The following is a 22,894-nucleotide window of genomic DNA, read 5'->3' on the forward strand; positions in this document are numbered from 1 at the left end:
TAACATGTCAGGGATTTTAGTTAGGTTTGGATTGGAGTTCAAAGAAAGGCGGACTTATCAGCAAGCCGGAGATTTGAATGAGGATTGGATTCTCCATTTTATGATGCAATTCCTGCGATATTCTTAATGCAATTTTGAGTCACTGTGGTATCTTTTGGGGGCACTCTTGGATTGGCGGGCTTTCTATCATGTCGGGGGTTTCATCACCTTTTGGATTTTTCCGTTCCATGGCATTATCCCCACCACCTTGATATGGCTAAACTTCCTCCTCACTTAACTTTTCTTTCCTCGAGTTTTTGGGCAGCTAGGGATAACATTATTGGATTTTCGGAGAAGAAAATCCAGCCAAAGGATAATAAAATTCCCACCATTTCTATATTGAATTATCTTTGTTCATGTCCCTAGGCGGGTTTAAAGGTGCCTTGTGGATTGAAAGATTTAGAGGTGTTCATTGGAGATCAAAATGCCTCCATTTCATCCCTTTACTTATGTTTTTGTCTCATTTCCTCCATATCCTAGGCAGACTTTCAGTTGCAACTAGCATAATATCTGTAATGCAAGATGCAATCCAATTTCCTTAAATGCAGAGATGAAGTGCAGAATCTTGGAAAAACACTTCAAATGGGAAGAGATAGAAAACACAAACCTAAACTGACCTAAAGGTGCAAAAAGAGAGAAAGTGGGCCTTGTTTATGACAGGACGTGTGTCTCTTTCTTCTCTTGTGCAAGGATTTGGACTCTTCAATATATGTTCATTTAAAGTGCATGAAATATGGTAGTTATAATGGAAATATTTAACCTACTAGAATTGTTGTCTTCTACTTATAGTATGAGAAGAATTGATATCGGGATTTTCTGAACGTGCTTTGATATTATTTTCTTTTTATTGTAATGTCTAAACTAACATAGCATGTCAAATAAATAAAGCTATATGATGATCACCTTTGATGGTCACTTCCCAACCTTGGTAACTTGAATTAATTCAACATACTTTCTGCCTAGTTTTTAAAGATCGTTTTTCTCTTTGTACATTATCACTGTTTGCAAGACCAAGCTTGATGGTCACTTCCCAGCCTCAGTAACTTGAATTAATTCAACCTAATTTCTGCCTAGTTTACAAGATTGTTTTTTTCTTCTTACATTATCACTTTTTGGAAGACCAAGCTTGACTGATATCTTGTTATCCTTTGGCATTGTTTAACAATAATCAATTTGAACAGAAGTGTCTTTATCTCATTGAATGGCTACTAGCATATATTGCAGTTTGAAGGCTAATAGCGAGGTTTCTGTTGAAAAGTACATATGCAGTTTTGCTATATACAAAAGACCTATAGATGTTTGGCATGATAAAAAAATCAAATGGGATGGACCATAGAATATATTTCACAACACAATTGCTTGTCAATAGTTTCCTGTTTTCATATTCCATATGTCATTACATATATTGAGAAGAAAAATTCTTTTCTTTCTACGAAACTCAGTCTCACTTGTCTGTTCAGGCTGATGATGATGCCATTCCGGAATCGTTTTATATATCTTTCACCATACATTTATTATCATCAGAGATGGGTGGTCATCATGTGAGTGTTGGTTTTTCTATGCCACCTGGTTATCCCGAAGAACAGCCTGTCAATGTCACTGTTAACTGTTCGGGTGACATTTCAAGGTCTGAGCACGAGGCCATCAATGTTGGCACTAGAGAAGTAGCCCATGAACTCTTTGGTCAGGAGGCAGTTTTGCAAGTCCTTCAAAGAGTGCAGGTGCCAGAATATTTATTTTAGTTCAAAGAATAAATTCTTTGTGCTCTTTGAACTTCTAGCTACAGCACTTACTATTTAGTATCCCTATTGCTTGACACTCTTTTCATTTTGAGAATGGTTCAGTAGATCACGTCAGCTTCAAAGACTCGTCTAAATATCTCTCTAGTATTATTAAAAAAAATCACTTACCCAAGATAGAAATTCATGTCCTCGTGATGAATTGCAACTTCTTTAGTTCTATCAAATTGTTTATCATTCTGTTTACCATACATATGTTGTATTTCACTGAGACACATTCCAGGATCTAGGTTAAGATTTTTATAATATTTCTATGTTTAAAGTTAAGTAGTCATCTCACATGGTCTCATGAACATTGCAGAGTAAGTTTTTTTAGAAGCTGAAACATGGCACACATTGATGAAACATTTTACAGTTATTTTCTCTGGGTCAAACCCTCTATTGTGTAATGCCATTTGATGAAACATATGCTTGTTTATTTGTCAGCTGTTGGATTCCTTGAAGGTATCTGATGCTGTTGCTTGCTTTCAATTTATCATTAAATGAGTGTACCTTGGAGGTAACAGAAAGCATGAAACATAATATTTTTCCTTTTTTTTTGGTACAAAATGGTTGAATATGATCATTAATATTGTGTTTTAATAGTTTATTCAATGCATTTTTTTCTCTTTTTAAAATCTAAAATTTTCTTCCATTTTCTGGAATAACATATAGTATACAACAAAAATGAATGGCATAGCATGCCTCATCTTCAGATGCTAGTTGACACCCATAATAAGAGGATATTTCATGGTTCGTATTTCATGCATAAAGGACAATATTCAAAATCTAATAAGTGCACAACAACCATTAAAACTATTTGTATATAAAAATGTAAGGAATAACAGGCCACAAGTGATTTGAAGAAGTCTTCAAAATTATGAGTGACCATTAATGAAGGATTAAAATTCTTAAAAATGACTAAAGGTAGTCACATGGATTCCCCTTTTATTAGTCACAATGTAAGGACACTTGATAATTGCAGAAAGGCATTCAGTGTACTAACATTGAAAAGAGAAAATGATGAGCCTAGTGAATAATTGACACTGCTGTTTGGATGAAAAAGGATGCACGAGCTAATTGATTATTGATTGTGGTGGTAATATTATCCCCCATGTGGGTAATTGCTACTCATAATTCTACATCTTTTTTGTAACTTTTCCTTTGGTGGCAACCTTTGGCTTAGATGGTATGGCTGAGGTTTGTATCTGTTGAATATTTTTGTAGAAATAAATGATATACAACAATAAGGAATAGCCAAAATAGATACTAGAGACACGCAAAATTACCCAAGGAAAAACCCTTCCAAAATTGAAGGGAAAAACCCAGCTACACAACAAAATATCACTTTATTGATTGTAAATTTTTCAAGTGTACAAGGTTCTTCGCTTGATGCAATATTTATAACTAGAGAGACTTTTCTTATTACAATTGAAGGCCTCTTGAACTTTTCAAAATATGACTTTATTTTCAAATACACAACTCTTCGTATTTTCATGCCTCAACACATATCATATGACATGTCTTTATATTTAATATTACAATTATTATCATACATGTCCTCCTTAGAGGAAGGTGACTATAGTGGTAATAATGTTTTTATTTATAAAGATAAAGATCTCTATTGTAGCTACAATCTTCAACACTCCCTCTTAGTAAGAGAGATCTTTAGCAAAACAGTCACACAAGGCTGTAACCAAAAAATGTCAATGATAAATTCTAATCACATAAATTCTCCAAAACATAATTCATGGAATCACTCAACATGAGAAAACATTGTAAGAATCAGAACCAACTCTCAATGAGATGTTGTCATGGAATCTTTCAACATGACACTTTCGCAAGACCCTTACATCACAGACTCTCTCTATGCGATGCTGTCATGGAATCTCTCAACATGACAAGTCTATGAGGATCACAACCGACTTTCATTGTGGACTCTCTCAATGTGATGTTATCATGGAATCTCTCAACATGACAAGTTCGTAAGGTTTACAACCAGCATTTTATCACAGATTCTCTCAATGTGAGACAGTCATGGGCTCTCACAATGTGACTTTTAACTCTCATCATGAAACTTCTCAATGTGATGACATCATGGACTCTCCCTACATGATGCTCACTATGAATCTCTCATAAGTGAAAGAGTTATCAAGTTGTCCTTGCAATTTTAATAATTTCACATAAATAAGAACTCATAATCAGCAAGAAAAGAAATCACAGCTGAGACTCATTTGCAACAAGAGTCTCAAATTCTATAATACCAAATTATTAGCAGTATGTATTGTTATTGAAATTTTGCACGTGTAAAATTTGGGTATGAAGACAGAGGAAGTGCATGAATGCTATTCATTTCACACAAGAATGTCCTTGTATTATTCATCATATAGATACAATGAATATTTACAAAACTGAAAAAAAATGAATGTTGAAAGCTAATCCTCTCACACAATTGACTGTGAGAGTAGCCTCTAAATTTGCTAATACATATCTCTATTCCATGTAAGTGCATAACATGAAAGAAAATAATATAGAATGAGAGAGGGTCATAGGGCACCAATCATTGCCTCTAATGATTGGTCGTATTGAATATCTCCAAAAAGAATGCAATAAATAAATAATGTTATGAAGTTATTATTTGAAGTTGATAAGCTTTGGGATTTTAGGAGACTAAAGAAGATGATATCATAATGAATCTAAATTTTGTACGACATCAAATACCTTTGAATCACACCAAACACTTATAATGTGCTGTCACTATTTTCTAGAGTGAACCAAATTTCAGCCATAGACTGTCATGATAATGCACAAGGCGAATATATGTTCAGAAAAAATGATTGTTTCAGATGATTTCCCTATGCATTTTTCATTAGTTGAGATTAGTTTTATGTAATAGTAAGGTTCGGAGTTATATTGGGTACCTTGCTGCACACCTCTCTTCAGGAATGGGTTGATTAAGAGAAGCTAGGTGAGGGCTTCAAATGGTCATAGTTTGGATTCCTGCTTCATCACACTTGGTATATTTGCATGTGCATTGAAATACTCTTGGTTACTGCAGAGGGTTGGTTGGAAACGTGTGCTATCTTTAATTATCTTTGGTGCCATGAATATCAATAAATATTTACAAATATGGAACCTCACCTGTTTTGGAAAAATATTGTGATGATTATTTTAAGGCAACCTAATTTGTAATGTCCCCATTTTTAGCAAGTTCCTGTAGTTGGCTAGGTTAGTTCACCATTGTGACCTTCGTGAACTGACAGTGGGATTTGAGGATCTCAATTGTGTGGTTATAGCCTTTCCAGCAACCTATGGTGTGTTTTGGCTCTATTTAAGGGACTTACTATTTATAGTAAGTCAGTCTATTGGTTTCGATGAGCTCAATTGAGTTAGAGAAGTTGGGTGATGCTCTCAGCTTTTATTTTGGGCTTCCTATTTGAGCTCCAAGAATTTTGGAGGGACTGTCTATTTATAGTAAGTGACCTCGTCAGGTTCATTTATCATCTTTCATCATCAGGGTCACTTTGGTGTTGTCAGATTTCAATTCTAATGCTTCTTCAACTATTTTCGCTAGATGGTTGAATTAATATTATTATTCATTTAAATATGTTGAGGTTGCTATTCTTGTTGGTCATCTTAGTATCATGGCTTGTTGGAACCGGGACAAAAAGTTTGAAATCGTGGGAATAAGAAACAGTGGCCTTGCATGTCAGAATATTAAGTTATGGTGGATAAGGTCATTTTTGGAGCCAAAAGCAATTAATAAATTATATTAATGACACTTTTTATTATATTTTAATATTGTGTAGAGAAAATGTCTTAAGTGGAGTTCTTTTGGGAAACTGGTGCCATTTGGAGATTATAAATATGAGGACATTTGATGAGGAAAGCATCCAATTATTTTGCTTTGTTGTCTTTGTGACATTTCTGAAGTTCTAATTTTTCTGTGCTCTTGTTGAAGTATAAGGGTTTGAGATCTACAGCTGAAGTATTGTAAATTCAATTCTGAGAATTATTCTGAGATTTTTTAGCAAATTGTGTTGACGTATACAATTTGTCATTTCTCCTACTATATTAACTATTGCTAAGGAGAAGCTTAATTTTTCTTGTTGTTGGAGGTTGGTCTTGAATTTGTGAAGGGATTCGCTAGAATTGTTATATCAAATTGTTTGCTGGTTAATTTGGAGTTAGTGGAGTGCCATTTATATTTGTTCTTGGGCATTATTTTGAATATGCACTTTGAGAGCAGCGTATCTGCAGTTGCATTTATTTGTTAGAGAATTCTTTTGCTGTTGTTAGTCTTCATTTCAGAGGGTTTTCAAGGCATGTCTACATGTAAGTTTATGGATTGTAACTTCTAATTTTTCTGCGTATTGTTGATTTAGATAATAGGGGTTATTTTATCAAGTGGGTTGTTGATATTTTGTGAAAATATTCAGTATCTAAATTGATATTAAAATCTGGAATTTTCAGTTGTATATTCTCTATGTAATTTCCAAATATTTGATTTCAAATTATTATTTTGCTGCTATCTTGTTGTATCAAAAATTGCAAAACATCAAAAACAAAGAAATCAAATCTTCATCACAAATTGTTTGAGATCCAGTAGGGCTCATTATAGTGATATCAGAGCTTGCTTGCAAAGTGTTTGATGAAATGTCAAACAACTGAATTATAAAAGAATTTGGTGTTTGTTGAAGCTATAACTAGTTGGGGTTAGTACAATGGTATTAGAGCGGTTTCCTGCCATCCTGTGAGGTAGAAAATTTATTTTATTTTCAAATTCGTTGTTGCATGCGGAGTGACCAGCACTCTAGTTTTTTCAACTATGGACAGATACCGGAGGCCTAGTAGTTTCGGGAGTTGGCGGGGTAGTGAGGAAGATAGTAGGAAATTAAATGCCTTGAGGGAGAGTATGGAGAAACTTAAGCTTCATCAATAGAGGTTGGCAGAGAGTTTGTCAAATCCAGAGATGGTTGAGAGAGCCATGAGGCACATGGTTTCCACCTTTAGAAGGTCAGTAAGGAGGCTTGAGTTTTTTCTGACAGGTGTCCATGATGCAGATGTACCTATATTTAGTAAGACACCTGTTAGTCCTATCCACAGTGTTGATGATAGACTTATTTCACAAGGACATGTGGTTGTGTCAGTAGCAGTGGAGGATAGTGACATGAAGCTTTAGTAGGTTGAGGCTTCTAGAGCTATTGCTATAGTTGGTTCAGAGATAGCTGATGCAGTTGTTGCTAACTTACTATAGATACTTCATGCTCTCTCGAGGAGGGAATTATTATTGGAGATTTGTATGTGAGCTATCATAGTATTGCTCCAATGCAGGAGGCAATTGCTTCCTGAGGTGGGACTGATGATTTGGGTGTTACAGCGGAGTCAATAGATGTGGGTTCATGCTCTACTGTTATTGATTCAAAGCTTGACATAGAGTCATGTGTGCAGAGTTAGGTGATGACAATTGAGGCTCTGTTAGGTGGTGGGGATTCAGATAGTGTGGACATATCTGATGATACATTTGATGATGCCATGAGTTGCACCGAGTATGATATCCCTTGCCAAGTATTAGCCGATGACTCCGAGGAGGTTTTGGATTTGTCCTAGAATCAGTGTTTACAGGATCTATCTTTTAAAGTGGAAGTTGAGACATGTGGGGATATTGATATTGCGAGGGCTTTTATTTCTTCAAATGAGGAGTTGATTGAGGTACATAGTAGTTGTATCTCGGGTGCAGAGTTGTGCGAGGTCAATAGCACACATGTAGTGAGTGATCTTGTGGTGGGTAGTTCTGGTCCGGTTTCCTATCATAGTGCAATTAGTGAGACAGAGAGCTTATGTAGAAGGCAGGGGTTATAGAGGCATCATGTGACTAGTTAGTTGAAGGTGAGTGAAAGTGACATCTCTTCAGCTTTTGAGCATTATGATGTGATCCGTCAGATGTTGGCTACATCTGGTTGGGGTGCTCCTATGTCTGATGAGCATAGTGATAGTACTCTTTCTCTAGAAGAGGTTCATACGTGTCAAGAGGCAGTCAAGATCTTGAAGTATAACTATTCGCAACCAGTTGTTGGTAGGGATTACCTTCTACAATGGAGTGGCACCTGTTATGAGACACTATTAGAGAAAGAGGAGGTGATTAAGCTCACCCAGGAGCTTGAGGTGACTGAGGACTCTCTTCACTATATTCACTTGGCTCTTCAACAGTCACAGTCACAGTCACAGTTGGATGAGGTTACCATGGAGATAGAGCAAGTATAGTCGACACTAGCCCCAGACCTTGTTCACTTACATATTATGGTTGGTGGTGAGTTTTCTTCCATGGTTGGAGATGAGGGATGTGATGATGTGGCAGACACACCTGTCCAGGATGTGGGTGCAGTAGGTAGTATTAGTGGAGTTGAGCTCTCATGTTGATTTGCTTCCTACTGCTAGAAGCAAATCTATTGCTTCATCTCATGCAGCTGATAGCATTGGACAGGTGGCAATGCCACATTTTCAGAGGGATCAGCTGTGGGTCGTAGGGGAGTTGGTTGATGCTTCCACATATAATTTCTACTGCACAGAGTCCTTCATGGAGTATCTATTGGAGAGTTTAGATGTGAGGGAGGATTCATACAATGTTTGAGGGTACTCTTATTCGAGGCTCTCGCATCATTCGGAGGTTGGTGGGAAAGATTGTAGAGACTCTGTCTACTATGTTTCGCCACAGGGATTTCAAGGTTGGGTTTGCTGAGAGGATTACCCAGGATCCTGCTCGACTAGTAGTTCAGAGTCAGAGATTGGAGCCATCTTCTGATTCCTAGACTAATACTAATGAGCCCTTGATAGAGATTGGGAGTTTTTATCGACATTACACTAAGGAGTGCTCATCACTTTTATTTTGACCCATAGGTAGAGGATTTGGTTTCACGTCAGTGTGGGTTGGCTCTAGTTTCATACCATCCATTATGGGATGGGTTAGCACCGTCTTTTGAAAATAGGATTGATAGTTGCAAATTAGACCCCTTGCAGTATCTACACACCTAGGATAGTTTGGCATAGGTTGGAGTTGGTGGTAGTGTTTCAAGTACCTATGGTTGTTACCATCACCACAATGCAGTTGGGTGTGCGTATCAGTTTGATGGGGACTTAGGATTGGACAGAGTTGGTATTTTAGTTGGATTGAGTTTTGATGAGTTGTAACCTTCATCAACCCCTCGGGTCAATTTTGACATGATTTTGATGTTGGTGTCTGTTATTTGGGTGTTCGTGTTATAGGTACGACTTGTGCATAGCAAGGATAGTACACAATTCTACCTATGGGATCCAGGTGGATTGTGATGTTCATTTTGCTCTGGGGATTGCTTGGGGACAAGCAATCTTAGGGAGGGAGAACTATAATGCTCCCATTTTTAGCAGGTTCGTGCAGTTGACCAGGTTAGTTCACCATTGTGACCCTCGTGAGCTGACAATGGGATTTGAGGGTCTCAGTTGTGTGGTTATAGGCTTTCCAGCAGCCTATGGTGTGTTTTGGCTCTGTTTGAGTGAAACGAGTTAGGTGACTCTCTCAGTTTTTATTTTAGGCTTTCGGTTTGAGCTCCAAGAATCTTGGAGGGAGCGTCTATTTATATTACGTCACCCGGTCAGGTTCATTCATCATCTTTTATCATCAGGGTCACTTTGGTGTTGTCAAATTTCAATTCTGATGCTTCTTTAGCTGTTTTCGCAAGACGGGTGAATTATAATTATTATTCATCTAAATATGTCGAGGTTGCTATTTTTGTTGGTTTTGTTTGTTGGTCACCTCAGTACCATAGCTCGTTGGAACCGAGACAAAAAGTTTTAAATCGTGAGAATAAGAAACAGTGGCCTTGTGTGTTAGAATATTAAGTTATGGTGGAAAAAGTCATTTTTTGAGCCAAAAGCAATTAATAAATAATATTAATGGCACTTTATTATATTTTAATGTTGTGTAGAGAAAGCTTCTTAAGTGGAGTTATTTTAGAAAACTAGTGTCATTTGGAGATTAAAAATATGAGGACATTTGATGAGGAAAGCATCCAATTATTTGATAATCTTATTTTGCTTTGTTGTCTGTAACAACCCCGACCTGGTTATAGCTTAAATAACACTGATTTTCTTCACTAACCCTAAGTTTGGCATTTTATAAAACACTTGGCAAGCAATCCAATCACCACTGAATATATGATGCTCTAAATTTTCAAACTGAAAAATTTGCAATGAAATCTACTCACAACTAACTAAGCCACCAGCAAATGCACAGAGGGAGAGTAAATGGAAATGTTCAAAGTAAATACCAACTCACAATATTCTGGAGAGTATTGTTAATACAGTTTACCCCAAGCATGTTACATTGCCAGTTATCTGAAATTACTGCGCACTTGCAATAGAATTAAAGAACCTGCTCATGGAAGACTTTGTCTGATCTGCCAAAGCCCTGGCATCACTTACAGTCTGCTCAGAAAGTCACTAACTGCTCCCAAGAATAGATACCAATATTGGCTGACAATATGCTCAAGACACACCTCCAGATGGCTCTGCTATCGACAGCCTGATCGGGAAAATTCCCTCTTGTAAATGTGCAGCCTGACCCTGTAGAAGCACATTCAGATTAGGGAGATGACTCAGTTTCAGTTGAGCACTCCACACAAATAATTCCTCAATGCCGGATATCAGATAATTCTAGGTGTTTTGAACAGGTTATTACTACAGATGAAAATGGCAGATATCTAGCGCTCATTAGAAAATAAACTGGCTGCCCATAAATGTCAAACAGCAGCTCCAACATATACACCCGATGGGAGAGAAATACAGGCGTTAGATACACAGAGTCCTAGAAAGCGATCTGCCCTCCCACTATACAATTCGACCCCTCTTAAAAATTGCCCAGGTTTGCAGCAGCTAACATCCCTTATGCCATTGCATTCCAAAAATTCTGGTGCCTAGAATCATAGAGGAAAGATGTCCAATGCGGTCTTGGTCTCAACACCCATGGCCTTCCTAGACAACAAAATTAACAAGGATAAAACCACTCGCAGCAATCCACACAAATGCTGATTGAACTCTTCAAACTTTATAGATGGGAAAGCAATTAAAATTCCAAAAGGAAATATTTCCAGCTTCAAGTAAAAAATAACCCAAATATGCTGATAGAATTAAACCCCAAAACCTCAAAACAATTATCTTCCAAGGAACAGAAATAACAGTAATGGAAGACACCACATTTATTCACCGGACTCCAATTTCCAAACTACTATACCTCAGCAGCAGGTTGGGCAATACTCAGCTTCAGACACCTCTAATCAAACCCAGATCGACCTCCTGCAGGTCTCAATATTAACATCAATTCCTTCACCAACTCAGTCATTGATCACCAGCAGTCAATTCTCCTTAGGCACAGTATGAAATAGTAGGAGAGATGTTGGCTAATTGTATACTTCAGCACAATCGCCAAGAACTTCTTAGACGAGACCCTTATACTTCAGCAAGGCCTCACAAGTCAGAACATAGGAAAAACCACAAAGGCAACAAAAAACAAATATATATTCAAGCGTGTTTTTCCCAATGAAATGAGCTCTTATTTATAACTTTTCGTTGGCCGAAGTTTCCCAAAAGAACTCAACACTAGAAACTTTCCAACATGCTTTTTTAGAAATATCTTTAAAGTCATTATTGTAATAATATAAACATTATTGGAATAATGCAACTCAATGAAAATAACTAAATAAGAGCTCATGTAATTATTAATCCGATCAATTGCAGGTGACGACCAACTGCTAGAGCCACCCACTGCACTGTCAAAAATAAACTTGCTAAAAATAGTAAGTAATCAACTGAGACCCCCAAAACACGTTGTCAGCTCATGAGGGTCACTATGATGAGCTAACTCAATCAACTACATAGATTGGCCAAAAACGGGAACATTACATTGTCTTTGTGACGTTTCTGAAGTTTTGATTTTTTTGTGCCCTTGCTAAAGTATAAGGGTTTGAGATCTATAACTGAAGTATTGTAGATTCAATTATGAGAATTATTTTGAGATTTTTTAGCAAATTGTGTTGAGGTATACAATTTGTCATTTCTCCTACTATATTAACTGTTGCTAAGGAGAAGCTTAATTTTTCTTGCTGCTAGATGTTGGTCTCGAATTTGTGAAAGGATTCACTGGAATTGTTATAGCAAATTGTTTGCTGGTTAATTTGGCGTTGGTGGATTGCCATTTATATCTGTTGTTGGGCATTATTTTCTATATGCACTTTGGGAGCAACGTATCTGTAGTTGCATTTATTTGTTAGAGAATTCTTTTACCGCCGTTAGTCTTGATTTCAGAGGGTTTTCAAGACATGTCTACATGTAAGTTCATGGACTGTAACTTTTAATTTTTCTAGATATTGTTGATTTAGATAATAGGGATTATTTTATTAATTGGGTTGTTGATATTTTGTGAAAATATTCAGTGTCTAAATTGATATTAAAATCTGAAATTTTCAGCTGTATATTTCCTATGTAATTTCCAAATATTTGAGTTCAATTTATTATTGCAATATCGTCTGTTTTGCTGCTATATTGTTGTATCAAAAATTGCAAAACATTAGAAACAAAGAAATCAATTCTTCATCACAAATTGTTTGAGAGCCAACAGGGCTTACTACAGTGATATTAGAGCTTGCTTGCAAAGTGTTTGATGAGATGTCAAACAACTGAATTATGAAAGAACTTGGTGTTTGTTGAAGTTATAATTGGTTGGGGTTAGTACATAATTCACATGGTCACATATGTGATACGAAGACTGCCTATTGACTATGATTTGATTGTCATTACTCTTAAGTTGATGGTTGCATCCCTTGGTTATTTTATCACATCCAAGTTGACGGAACTCTAAAATTTTGGCAAATTTTAGATTCCTCAGCACCGTGGCAAATAGAGGATTTTTAGATCTTACACACTACTTATATTCAATCAATATGCTTCATAACACTGAAAGGTCATGATCAAAAGAATATGGAAAAGGAAGTTTTATATAAGCACACATTTCGCATTTCAACACTATTCAAGCGCCTTGATATCAGACACATCATGATGAACCTTCTGATGATGTTGTGCCTAGGGTTATCCATTTTCTCTCCAACATTTTGGTTCCAAGATGCACAGATGTTTCAGAGCCTTATATTGATACAAGCCTCATGTAGCAAATAGGTCTATTACTAATTGTGTGAAAGGTGTGTATCCATCACATTGAAGGAACAAATAGCATGATGTTGGGTTGACAGCAGACAATTATGCTTGTGGTGGTGAAATGACAGAACATTCTACTCAGCACAAAGATTCAGAGACATATCAATTCTCTACAGACTGATATACTCTTAAATAGAAGGAAGCCTCAGTGAGTTTAATAAGCTTGGGCAGCAAAATTCTGGAATTGATGTTTCTGTTGATCAAGAACATATGAATTCTCAGGACTTGGATAGCCCTGATACGACAAATCCATGATATTGTTGCAAATGTGGACTGTTGTTTAGGCACCTCTGATCGGTTTGGTAAGCAAACTCTTTGCTCTGCATAATGGGCTAGAGACTTCTAATTCAGAAGAATTAAGTAGCAGTGGTATCAGTATTTACTTAACATCCATAGCTGACAGAAATATGGCAACACACATTTCAGCTACCTACAGGATGTTACTCTTAATTCAGAAACAAATATCTGACACACAATAGGTGGTAAATGATGCACATATAGAGGTTACCAAATACAAATCTATATTGAAGCAAAAGGAGGAAGATTGTCCCAAGTATAGACTCTTGTATGCATCCCTCATTTTATAAGGAGATATTGCTCAATCTGAGACCTTTATGAGTAAGCTCCACAGTGAAATAATATTCAGACATCTTATCAGACAGGCTGGACGCAATTATCAATGTAGTCATCTTTGCATATTTGTAATTGGTACACAACCAAACTGGCTGAGAATTTTTAACTTCAGAGAAAAAATATTAATTACTATGAAGACGTCTGGTGTGATTATAGTGGTTATAGTGTTTCTGAGTATGGAATCATGCTTGAATTAGGATCGATTATTACCACCATAGTTATAAAGGATAAGTGCTTTGATCAGGATGATAAAGATATACATATCCCACTCACAGTACCAAGTGTGGAAGAATTTTTAAGTGCACGGGTGCCATTGGAAGATACCGACGTGGGATCTTCAGTGTCCCATGTCATGTTACAGGCAGAATCGGAAGTCCTGAATTATTTAGAGACAATCTGTGATTATTTCAAAGCTTGGAGTCATCCCAATACCGCAAGGAATTAATTCATTTGTTTTCAACAATGCTTACTGCTCTTTTATGTTTGTTGCAGGCTCGCAAGTGGAAGAAAAAGCAACTGGAGAAAAGCACGTGATTCGAAAATTAGCAAACGAGAAATGTTTCAAATATATTCATGAGGGATTTAGAAGCCCGTTGAATACTGGACATACCTAGAGCATCGAATTCTGATCTGTACAATGAATTAGAGACGGTTCTGTATGAATTATTCGTCCCTAACAGCAGTCGCTTCTGAAGGAAAAATTTCTTTCATTCCAGCACTTAAAGTGATCTTCTCATGTCATGGTCATGGGATCTTTGTGCACGAACGATGACTATATTATGTTCAGTAAATATAAGCATGAAGTGGATTATCTACCTATGGCAGGGGATGATGAGTGAAGCGTGTTCGGACGCTCTGAAAGTATTTAGATTATACGGGTTTGGAGATCTCTTATTCCTCCAAACATTAGACAACTCACCATCCTCATATGCATTAAGGATATCCCGTGCTAGTGAAGATATTTTATTGTAAATAAATCACTTAGGTATCAACCTTCAGGTGAAACAAAATAGCTATATTCGATAATTAATTTCCTTCATGTCAAATTTATGATTTGCGGATGGATTAGACAATCAGTTATTTGTTAAGAAGAGGTGTGATGGATAGGATGCATTCTTTCATCCTCTATAAATATATATGAGCCATAATTGGCAAGGGGACGTTTCATATTCATATTAAATTCATACATATCTTATGCACTTTGATATATTATATTCCTTCATTGGTAAAAGAATGAATTTTTTGAACTAAGCTTGTGAATTCCGGATTATTGAATAAATATATTTATATGCGATTCTGGAGTCAAACTGCATTGGATTGATCATCCATAAGGAGTCTCTCCAGTGCAATTTTATTTCCGGTATGATCAGTAAGAAACTTTTATTTTATTTGCATGAGGCCTTAGAGTTAAAATATTTTTATAATTATTATTTTTAATTTATAAATAATTTATATGATAGATAAGTGGACAGGATCAATTATAGCATTTTAAAATCAAACATCATAGATATTGAGAAATATTTAATTGTTTCTGAATCTGTGTCTGGTTTGTCTTCGAACTGAAGGAGTTAAAATGCATTCTAGACTATTTTAAAATTGCATCCATATATTTGATCTATTGCATCTTGATTACTAAATTGTTTATAATTTATGTGCATAGAATTTTAGAAAGTTGTATGTTTTAAACTTATAATATTGACTCTATCTCCCTTTGGCACTGGTCTTTATATTTTTCATAATTCGCAATCCATATGCTAGCAATTATTTCATATCTTTCCTTGAAAAATTAATATATTCATTTGTTGCATTAATCCATACTTATCCTTATTTCAAAAACATTCATATATTCATTCATTATTCTTAATTTGTAATTTGCAAATTTGAAGTTTTCTATAATTCTTTCCATTTGGAAAACTTTCGTTGTATTCATGTTCTAACCTTTCCATTTGTATTTTCTTTAAGCATCTTGGATTTAAGGTTGTTGTCTAGGATCAGGTACACTCGCCTTGGTTTTGCAAAGTCAGAAGCACAGGGGATTTGGATCGCATTGATCAATCTGTCAAGTTGGCCATGACCTGTTGGATATCCCAGCATTGAGTTGGCAAGACTTGTAGGATTCCAATCTGCGGTTTTGGGAACCAACACAAGTGATGGTGTACTCACTGACATTGAGCTTGTTTTAGCATCATGGTGCTTTGAGATATCATCAGTTTAATATGACCATTATATGCATATTATTAGGCAATGGTCATTTGAATTTCGTTTTAAGAAAATCTGTTTAAATAAGACATACTTTTGTGGTATTGGACTTGTGTGTGTCCTATTAAGACATCTCAATATGACATCCATGAGTGGTCATTAAACTAATGGCATTTTCCCACATGCATATTATGATTTCAGGGCCAGTGGACTCACTTAGTAGACAAATAACTATAAGCATTTATTAGAAGGGGAGACATAAGGTGAATATCAAATTATTCCTGTTAGAAGAAAGCAAATCCATAAAATATAGTGTTCACAATGCATACTGAATATTAAAATCCTCGTACTAAGTCAAGGTATGCAACGACATATAGCATCCATTATCAGATGGGGCTGAGAGGGAGCTCTCACAAAGTCTATGCTATAGACAGTATGATAGTCTATTGAACTTTCTTGAGCTCTAGTGTAAGCTATGCTACAACAAGCCTGCTATTCAATGAAACTTTCTTGAGATGTATGGAGGCTCAAATTGTATGGAGGACAGATATTCTATAGAATTCTTTTTAGCTCTTGTGGAGGCTATGTTAGAGCTGGCGCACTGTAAGAGCTCTCCCGAGTTCTCATGGAGGCTATGGTACATGTTGTACCCATACAAATTTTTTCATGTCATCTTTAATTTAATGCCAAGTGTTTGTTTTTCACTCAAGCAAAAATCATGTTTCAGACTTAATCTCACTTATCTATGTTCTTCTTTTCTTCTTTGTTCTATGGTTTTGCTGTGACAATGAAAGGAAATCCTCAAACACATTTGTTACATTGAAGAATGACATTCGTATAGCTATGTGCTCAACATAAGGGGGTGTTTTCATTTAAGAATCAGTGAATGTATTCAGTGATGCACCTATATACAGAACTATGCATTTGAATTGTCAAAGTTGGATTTACATTATAGAGTGCACACCTTTGTAAGAAATCAACTAGAGTTTTATCAATAGCTGTGATCTAAATGTAGAAAAGGCATCCACTTTCCAAAAATAGAAAATCCACTGGTAATAGAAGTTCAATCAAATCAAAATATTGACAGTTTTGAGTATGCGAATTCAAAAGGTAAAATTGATCTTTGTATGGATGGTCAATGGCAGAATAAGAGATATTTTGTGGCCTTCATATTGTGTCACAGAAGCTGTGGCATTCATTTGCCTAATGGGATTAAACTCTTTCCAAAGGTCCTGATTCCTACAGAATAATTACACACATGTTCAGACATACCAACAGATTATCTAAACATAGTATTCAAAGCTGCGAGTTTCAGTAAAAGGTTTGATTCTGAGTAAGGTATGTAACTAGCAGAGATGTGATTTCGTTCTGACATCAGCAGGGTCTTAGCAACCAACAAGAGGTGAATTTTCTGTCATGCCATCATCAGTTAAAGAACAGCAACAGAGGCCTATTTCAGATTTGGAGACGGAAGTAATTAATATGTCAAACACCTAACTTCAATGTTTTTTGTTGAATTTAAGAATTTCTTTTCAGGCATCTACAGTGGGAGCATTTAACACATCAAAAATCACTATATTATCACTAAAATGTCCTTGATTTCAGAAGGTCATCTTCAATTTCTCGACCATAAAATGTTTGTTATGTCAGGCTTTCACATTCAACAAAGATTTAATGTAGAACATTAACACTTTCAGACAAGGCAGTGCCTTGGGGTCATAGTTGACTTTCAATGCCTATTTTTTTAACAGCCAGCTAATTTATCAGTTCAAATTATTCACAAATAGTCCTGTTAAAAGGGCATGTCCGCTCAATTTAAACTTCTCTATTCTTATAGACAGATTGAAGATATGCTCAACCAAAAAATGAGTTTGAGTGGTTCAGTAGATTTCCTCCACAAAGAATAGGATAATGATATCTTCTTGATGCTTGTGGGAAGCCTCCCATGCTATAGTAGTTTAATGTTGACTTTACCTTCGTTTTGAACAAGGCTCTTAGGTAGCATTCAAATAAGCCTTTGAGCAACAGTAAACTGAGATTACAAAATTTCTTTCAATTTAATAGTTCTTACAGTTTTCATTAATGGCTACATCATTTAAAAATTAATCGTTGCTTATAACCAATGATGCCTGCTTGTCTACTTCCTGCCATGCATAGAAAAATGGATGCCAAAGACTTGTTTGCTTGAAATGTTACTTTAAAACGTAGATCCTTTATTTTTCTCCTATCTGGGATGCTATACCATTCCTGAGATGGTCAATGGATGTGAAGCCATATTTTTTCTTGTCTTAGGGATGGTAAACTATCCTTAATTGCTACCCCAAAAAGTGAAACATCCTTGGGGATGGTCCCATATCAGAGTCTGGATATTGGGGATAGCGAGGGTACATTTCGACACTGTTTTTATGTATAGGGTACATTTTATTACATATTATTCCACATGAATGAATATTTATTAGTATTGCAGAAATATGCGAGCAATTTTGCCACAGTGCTCTGTGTAGAGAATGTTTCAACCTGATGCATATTGATTCTATTTTTGTGTGAGATTTCAGGAACTGTCCCTGAAGAAAAGCAACGAAAACATCAGAAAATCCTCTGGAAATTCTAGTGTCCATAGGATCTTACATATAAAACGAGCAGTGATATGGTATACTGATTATTATCTCATCTTATATCATTGATTGATGAAAGTATTCTTTTCCATTTTATTATGAACTGATGCAATGAAACTTGGGTTTTGATAGGTTTCACCACATAAAATCATTGCAAAAGAGAAAATCCATATTGGAATGGGGTAAGGAGCTCAGTCTGGGAGGATACTGCAAACCTGGGTTCCCAGGGATTATTATTGTTGAGGTTTGTATAAAAGTTAAAAACCTTGTTTTATATTTCAGTTTGGCAAACTTTTGCGTAACTTTCTTCTATGGATCAGTTCCTCTCTCTTTTTTTACCTTTCTTAAATTAAATTCATGCTAGTTAAAAAAACCCAATGCCATGAAATACATGACTTGCGAAAAGGACTTGGCACTCTCTGCTCCTGCAAAGACACTGATATATTAGGATGCATTTCTAACTAGGTATAGGCAGGGTCAACAGAAGTTTGAAGGACTTAATAAATTATCTATGATGAACCACATGTTTACATGGGATTTATTGACACTTTATTCAAATATTACATATTCTCCTGATTGAAAGTGCTTGTAAAGTTCCCCAAAAGATATGACCATAAGAAAATACAATTTATTTTCTACATTACCTTATTCTAATAAGAATATCTAAGTTGCTGAATTGGGAACAGGAATGGAGACAGGTAGGTGGGTATGAAATGCTGGTAGGACAGAATTTTTTGCAGAGGGTTGGGTATGTTTTTGGTATATTCATACAAATATATATATGTATGATGTATGCATATGTGTATAAGTATGTATGCAGCTTAAAAATACAATTAAGCTTACAATATCATATATCTATGCGCAGGCTAAACAAAACCATTAGAGATTTCAAATTTTGAAACATATCATTCTAATTTAAATTCAAGTTTCTGTATCAAAAAGATCAAGCCAGAATCTCATGGTAGATAAGTTCAGGGTTCGCTAATCAGCAGTCTAGGTCTTAAAAATATCTAAAAGATCAAACTGGAACACTAAACATTTCAGCATTTAAAAACACAAATCCCAGATGTGTGCCCACAAGAAATTCGTTTCAGAATCAGATTCTGATACGTCTCATACCTGGAAATGCCCAGAAAAGTCACATGATTCAGCAACTCATACCTACCATTCTGATGCAGAAGGCAGGCCTGGCTGAATGTTATCTATGTTTAAGCTTGCCACGCAGTTGAACTTCAATTTATATTGGCCCTTGCTTTGAATCTCTAATTATATTAAGACTTCCATTTTTATGACTCTACTTTCAAATATTAATCTTATCAATTTTATGTAGTGCCCAATAGTGAAGCTATGGTTCCTGCAGGAGAAAATTTGGTGACTACCAGTGTCGATCTTTCCTAGGATTTCTTATTACCATAATATATTGTTCCCTTTCTTTCTTCTTTGTTTTTGCTACTAATTGTTTGTTTCTTTTGGAGGGTGAAAAATATGATGTGGATACATATGTCAAGCAACTCCAAAATCTACGGTGGCAAGCTATTTCTATTAGAGGAGAGGAACAAGAGGAAGTGAAATGCAGAGAGGAAATTGACAATGCAAGGCACTTCTTAAAGGGTATGCTTTATATTCATATGTACTAAGTCTCACGCTGACGTTTTCTGTGTGTCATTAACTACTTGATTATGATTGGGTGATACTCAAGTAGCAAACAAATGACCTGGTCATTTATAAATGATTGTAGGAGTTACAGAGCTGGATGAGCATGGCATGTCAGAACTTGGAAGCCTTTGTCGAGAAGCAAATGTAGAGCATCTTTTTCTGAGTGCTTTAAAAATAAATCGATGATTGAATTGCTTCAAAAGTCTTGGAGTATCTCAGTTAATCTGTGAACTTGAAGGAATGGACACTGACAGCTCTCATGGATTAATAACAAATCAAGGTTGATGCTTATGGGATGATCAAATCTTAAGCTATTGTTAAAAATTCCCTATTTAGGGTCAATATCATGACTGTGATTTCAAGTAGGATGCCATTGCATGATTGATCATGATCTTACTGTCTTCAGTTTCTACTTTAGTCTCTCTGATAATTTGAAATTCTGCTTCTGATTATAGCATGACAAAGAGAGAAACCATTCTCATTGTTAATATCTAATGAATGCAACACAGACGACACCTGATTCTATTACTTTTGTTTGCTTGTCGTGAAAATGAAAATATATCTGCAGAATTATCTTTGTTGGATTGTCACTACGCACAACTTTATAAGGATTTCTACCATTTTTTAATATCTTGACTACTATGAAATATTTTCCATGACATATGGAAAATATAGAAAAGCATTATACCTGGCAGCATATTTTGTACTACAAATAACCAGCTCTTATTCTCTTCTGATCGACTTCCCATGGATATCATTTCATTCCAGGTTTGGATCATTTAATCTTGCCAATCCATTAGTTAAACAAAGTGCTAGGATATTAATCTTAGACATTGAAAAACTTGGACTGAGAAGAACTCAAGGAAGGATTTCACCTTAAATGGTCTCTGTCTTTGTGTTTCTCTATGATTAATGAGTATTCTCCAAGAATCCAATAAATGATTGATGCAAAACTATCCTCTTGTCTATTAGATTAATATAAGCCCTGTAATAATAATGTATTATTATAGAGCTTGGCATTTAAGTTTATTTATTTAGTATGTTACAATGAGCACATTATTATAAACACTTTAACCTAGGTTATAGATTGTTAGGAGTCTCTTTCAAAACTAAAAAATGATTTGTTTAATTCTTTGGGTTATAATAAACCATTGTAGAAATGTACCATACAGGGTTTAACGACATTATTATTTTATCATGATCAACTTTCCAACTTAGGTGAGCATTTGGAATACCATTGAATCATAAATATTATTAGGACATTGTTTCAAAGTACTATTATTAGGGCTGATTTTAATTGCATGAAAGTTGTCAATTTATCCTTTTAATTCAAGGTCACAGATATTGTTTCAAAGGACTGCATTAAGGCTGATTTAATTAAGTAAAAGTCATCAATTTATCTAATTTATTTATTTTATTTAGGTTTACATTTTTAAAAGATAAGTCTCCTATTTGGAGCATCATTAGATCTCAAAAGTTATGACACTGTTTGAAAGGACTGTAGTAAGGATGATTTTAATTGTTCATAAAGCAATTGGTGTTTCTATTTCATATAAAATTAGGTAAAAATTGTCTGGCAAAGTGCCATTGCTATTGCCATTCACAAGTTGATGCAACTAAGACACCTTGATTGTTGAATAAAATTTGAGTTGCTGAAATTGGCAGGTCAAGGTTGATGTTTATTGTGAGACCATACCACGACCCCGTCATATCATTTGATACATTCTTATTTTAGTTTCAATATTTGATACTCTATGTTTTATGCTCAGATTATATTGTCATGATTTGATAGCATATGATGTGATGTTTTAACATTATGATAGACTATTTCACTCAACATGACATTATTATCCATGTATGTTGATTTGCTAGACACATTGATGTTATGGTTACTCACCTACCTTTTGATGTTTATCTCGTGATGATAATGTCAGGGAATTTCATTGTGATTAAATGTGTTGAGATGGATATGATTTGTGGTGAACATGAGGGTTATATGAGATTTATGAATATGGTGATCTTATTTTACGTGATACAATTATCTTTTCTATCTGGATCATTTATGATTTTGTTAATTGAAAAATTAAATTGAGTTGATTAGTTGAATGGTGTTTTAGAAATAATATGATGTTATGAACTTTGCATATGGATATGTTTATATACGTGAGACAGATGGGGCTACTGATATTTGCAGTGAGATGTGTAGGAAAGTCTGGAATTATTTTTTAGAACTAGAACCAAACTTACATGAAACAGTCAGCCAAGGTTGGGTCTATTGAGAGACAATACCTCATTTGTAGTGGTGTTTTATTGGTAAATGTGTTGTTGCATGAGTGTGATTGTTATGTGTTGTGTTATTTGTTATTTGTAAATGTGTAAATTCTAGGTGGACAATGCCATGTGAGATGTTATGTGTAATTGTGGTGTCACTTGATGCATGCGATGTGTGTGTATGACATGCCCACCTAGAGAACGTATGAACCCTGCCTTGACCATAGAAACCTATTATACTTCTCATGTGACCCACTTGGGTAGAGAGCCCTGAGATGGGTCAAATCTATTGGAATTCGTACGTTAACTTTAGGTGGGTTCTTGAAGGGTCATATGAGCACGTAAGGTGAAGTTATGCCTCTTTTAGCAAGTCCACTTGGTATACCTATGGGTGAGGGTCAATTTTAGCCCTAGAATAACCCTTAGTTGACTTTAGAGGCCTTCCAAAAAGTTGATTTTCCA

The 22,894-nt window shown here is 35.5% G+C and overlaps 1 protein-coding gene across 2 annotated transcripts in view; it reads left to right on the plus strand.

Annotated features, from left to right (window-relative positions):
* Positions 1–20,738, plus strand: part of LOC149538568 (uncharacterized) — a 105,064-nt gene extending 84,326 nt beyond the window's left edge. The window contains exons 3-7 of one of the 2 annotated variants that reach the window (XM_089799874.1): positions 1,500–1,760; positions 18,446–18,540; positions 18,638–18,749; positions 19,981–20,116; positions 20,244–20,738. In XM_089799874.1, coding sequence (XP_089656000.1) covers positions 1,500–1,760; positions 18,446–18,540; positions 18,638–18,749; positions 19,981–20,116; positions 20,244–20,347 — 708 coding nt within the window. In that variant the 3' untranslated portion in view covers positions 20,348–20,738. The remainder of the gene's footprint in view (positions 1–1,499; positions 1,761–18,445; positions 18,541–18,637; positions 18,750–19,980; positions 20,117–20,243) is intronic. The other variant, XM_089799875.1, reaches the window with a different exon arrangement.
* The last annotated feature ends 2,156 nt before the right edge of the window (positions 20,739–22,894 follow it).

This window comes from Cupressus sempervirens, chromosome 9, assembly GCF_028749045.1.
Source record: "Cupressus sempervirens isolate cs-2001-9-10 chromosome 9, ASM2874904v1, whole genome shotgun sequence".
NCBI classification, from domain to species: Eukaryota; Viridiplantae; Streptophyta; class Pinopsida; order Cupressales; family Cupressaceae; genus Cupressus; species Cupressus sempervirens.